This window comes from Centruroides sculpturatus, unplaced genomic scaffold, assembly GCF_000671375.1.
Source record: "Centruroides sculpturatus isolate CEXI.00-Female unplaced genomic scaffold, Cexi_2.0 scaffold1205, whole genome shotgun sequence".
NCBI lineage: Eukaryota > Metazoa > Arthropoda > Arachnida > Scorpiones > Buthidae > Centruroides > Centruroides sculpturatus.
In genome coordinates this window covers 142,588-146,695 of record NW_019385402.1, presented here as the reverse complement: position 1 = coordinate 146,695, position 4,108 = coordinate 142,588, and the positions used below count along the sequence as shown (strand labels likewise).

Sequence of the window (4,108 nt, the reverse complement as noted above, 5' to 3'; positions counted from 1 at the left end):
TATATCTTATATGATTAAACAATAGTAAGAATACAATATAATTATGTCATCTATGTATCTTTTATAAAATTTTATACCTGTAATATCATTGATTTCCTGGTCTATGTATATCATGACTAGTTCTGCCAGTTTTGGTCTTATAATGGATCCCATGCTAATTTCTGTTTGCTGCGTGTAAAATTTTTTGTTTGTGATAAAATATTTATTTCTCAAAAGAAATTAGATTCATACAAAATCTAATTAAATNATTGGAGTAGCCCAAGATATAGCCAAAGATTGCAGCGCCAGCGAAAATTTAAATTTGCTGAATTCTTTCAGATAACTGACTTTCAGATAAACGACGCTCTACTGTATCACATGCAACTGTCTTCCATTTCTACAATTCACGTGCGAACAAGTATTTACTTTTGACACTTGGGACATCACTGTCACCGTAAAAACTTCGTTAGCCGTACCTCCACCGCAATCCAGACGCAAACGCAAATAGGTCACGTGATTAAAAGCTTCTACAGCGAGGGGTTTTATGCTGTTTTTACGGTAGTGGAGTCTCGGCCTTAGGAGGATTGATGCTATTAAATTTTGGTGATTAAATGTTGAGGAGTGAGGAGATAAAGGGGATTGTTTGTCATATCTCCAGTAGAGCCAGACTTAATGACAATTTTTCTTCTTATTAGCATTTACAACTTTTCATAGAACCTATCCCTATCCTCAAGATTAAGCTTTGTTGTTCTATAATAGTTAAAAATATAAAAAGCTTTTTTTAATAAAATATGATAACAGATGATGCCATCAAATGTTGCCAGGAATGATAAGCAACTCATTGTTGGATTTTTCTAATAAGTATTTCTAAGTTTTAATTGTTAATATTACCTTTGCTTTAATTTTAAATTTATTTGAATGCATCAGTTGTTAAATTATTTTAAGATAACCTAAATTGTGTAATAAAACAAAGAAGATATTAACTATTTTTCACTTATCTTTTAATAATTAAATTATTAAACATTAATTAAATATATAAAAGATTAGAAATAACAATATTTCTGAATAAAGGCAGTCCTCAACTATTGAGAAAATCACAGGATTGAGAACTATTGAGAATTTGTACAGGATATTGATCTCTTAACTTGCCTTTCATATACTAAATTTAGACTATCATACATTTTCGGCTGTCATATGGTGGTGCTTTCTTCCTATTTTGGATATGGTAATAATGAAATGTTTGTGAAACTTAATTTTTTTTTCTGTTATCTGTTTAATCTCTAGATTTGATGCATTAAATAATGTTTTATAATTGCATATATTTAAAGCAAAAAGCAAAATAAATTTTTCTAAATTAGTGAAAGAATTTTTTAATGTATGATTGAATAATGGAAAAAATTAATTTAATTAAAAAGATAATTGCTTAGCTTATATTAGTGAATAGTAATTTATTTTTTTTGTACTTTGCAGTAAAAGGATGATACCAATCAAAATTGCTAAGAATATAAAATATAATTAAGTTAATCAAGTTCTTTCTCTTTTGAAAGTTAATATCAGAAATAAACAAAAGTAAAAATTATCTCTGAAGAAAAAGTAACATATAAATAAAAATATGATTTACTTATTTTTTTGCAAATAATTACCATTTTTTGTAAAAATTGCATAACTTTCCTGGTGAAAAATATTTGTTTAAGAAACATATTAGCAAAGTTTAAAATTTTATTTGTACTACCTGTTACGAGATTTCATTAAAAAAATGAGAAATTGTTGTGACATCATCACAATGCTAGGCTGCAATTTTTCATCACAATACTCTCAATTTTAGTAATGTCTTGCCCATATACTTTTCCTGTTAGCAATTGAGTCATGCTGATCATCTATCTAACTTCGTTCAGGAGAAAATTTTTTAATTGAAATAATGTAACTTCCAGTTTACATATATAGTTAATTAGGGCTTCCTGCCCCTAAGCTTTCCATATCTGGTCTCAACTTTCATCTAACTCAATTCTTGAGAATAAGGAAAGATGGACAGATGACAGACAGATGGGTGCCAGTGAGAATTTACAAGTCTACAATTTTTGAAAATTGCAGCTCAATAACTTTTATATTATTAATTATAATAAAAAGGCAAAAGGTTTAATTTTGAAGGTAGAGATGCATTTTTAAAAATATCAATAATATAACTGCCAATAATGATTAATACTTTCATTAAGTCAAACCCCACCTGAGATACGAAAAATGACTCCCTCTATCTCCCTACCCCCTTGAACTTTAGCCACAAAAATTTAAGAGCATCAATGCTATGTGTATACAAACTACCATGCCAAATTTTGTTTCTTAATCCTTATCCCATCCTGAGATATTAAATGAGTTTGTTGGTATGTTTTTGAAATATCCTGTATATAATTCATTTATGTTTAAAACTGATTAATACTTTTTAATGTGTATCTGCATTTTGTAATGAAGATATACTTTAAACATTTTATAATATTTAGATGAATCAAAAAATAATTTAAAATTAAAATAAATAACAAGACAAAGCCTTTATACTTCCTTTACTACATAATAATCTGGTTTAGGAAAATGACAGGCATTTTGTAAAAGATTAAAGTTTGTTTAGAAGAAATTATAATGTTAATTATATTTTAATTGCATTAATCTGCACAAAAAATTACTGCGTATTTTTAAATGTGTAAATTTTGAATTATTATTAATGAAATATTTCATTTCAGCTGATCTTGTTTTTCAAATTTATAATCTTGAAACAAGATCATGTCTTCATAAATATAAAATGCTCCAACCAGTTCTTTATTGGACATGGATTAATTCCAGCATAATTGCTTTTGTAACAGATACAGCAGTATATCACTGGAATCTTTTACAAGGTTAGTAATTTATTAATAAAGAAACAACAAATATTTAAATATTGTTAATAAATTTATTATAACTTCTTTGATTTACAGATAACAATTTATTTAAAAACTGTTAAATGTGAAACATTAATTGGAATGTAAGATAAAAATATTTATTATTGCATAAATATGGAGAAACTCATATAATTTGAGATTTCAAATGTGCTATAATATTTGTTCAGATTTATATGTCAAATTGAACTATTACACATTAAAAGTATGAGAGTTGATTGAAAATAAGATCTTTTACTGTAGCATTCCATGATGCGTGGGGATATAAGCACATGATTATTATTATTTAATGCTATGAGTGTTTGGTCTGTATATGCAAAGTCAACTTGTTATATTGTGCCATTGTGTAACAGTCAAATTTAAACATGAACATCTTACTTGTTCTGTACAAAACAATGATCATTGATTGAATTTTTAGTATTGAAAGGTTTGTGTGAAGGGAGAAACAATCAAGTCAGTGAAGTACCATGCTCTAGATGAATTTACAGCATAAAACCGGAAAGAACAGTATTTTTCTTGCATCAAGATAAAACAAAACCACACTGCAGTAAGGAAAAAGTGAAAATGTCTATAGATCTGCAGTTACAGATTATTCTGCACCTTCCTTACTGCTCAGATCTGGCTCCATCAGACTTATGGTTGCTTACAAAACTAAAGGTGCTGTAAAGTACTATATTTAGTTTGTTGCTCTACAACGAATTTTTTCTTAAAGAGCCGGGACCTAACGAGTACTTTACGCGGGTTCGCGTTTATTAGTTGCCAGGCCTGGACTTTTAGCGTGCACCGAAATAAATTAAGGACAAAGTTAGTCACAAAAAAATCTCTCAATAATAAATGTTTAATCAAGTCTAACAAATACTATGTACAAGTTTTATAAACAAACAACAAATTTATTAAATAAAAAATCAAATCACAATCAACCCGACAAACTTAAGTCTTATTCTAACTTAGAAACTATTCCCCTTGGAATTCCGACAAAACAAAATTCAATCTTAACTTAGTTACAAATTCTCTTATAACTATCGATCCTAACCGTCACCTCAATTAATACTCGGAACCTTTTTCCTCCACTCAAGACTTTCCTCTTTTCCTATCGTCAAAATCGAACCTTCAATTTCCTACTAGGATTTCCTATTCGACACCTTGTTCACTGCTACCAGCAGACCAACGCTTTCGGTTCAGGAGCTCACCTCGTCTGTCTTCAC

The 4,108-nt window shown here is 28.6% G+C and overlaps 1 protein-coding gene across 1 annotated transcript in view; it reads left to right on the top strand.

The window, feature by feature from the left end:
* The first annotated feature begins 2,715 nt into the window (after positions 1-2,715).
* Positions 2,716-4,108, top strand: part of LOC111638570 (serine/threonine-protein phosphatase CPPED1-like) — a 30,335-nt gene continuing 28,942 nt past the window's right edge. Inside the window, exon 1 of the mRNA XM_023384301.1 lies at positions 2,716-2,864. Coding sequence (XP_023240069.1) covers positions 2,771-2,864 — 94 coding nt within the window. The 5' untranslated portion in view covers positions 2,716-2,770. The remainder of the gene's footprint in view (positions 2,865-4,108) is intronic.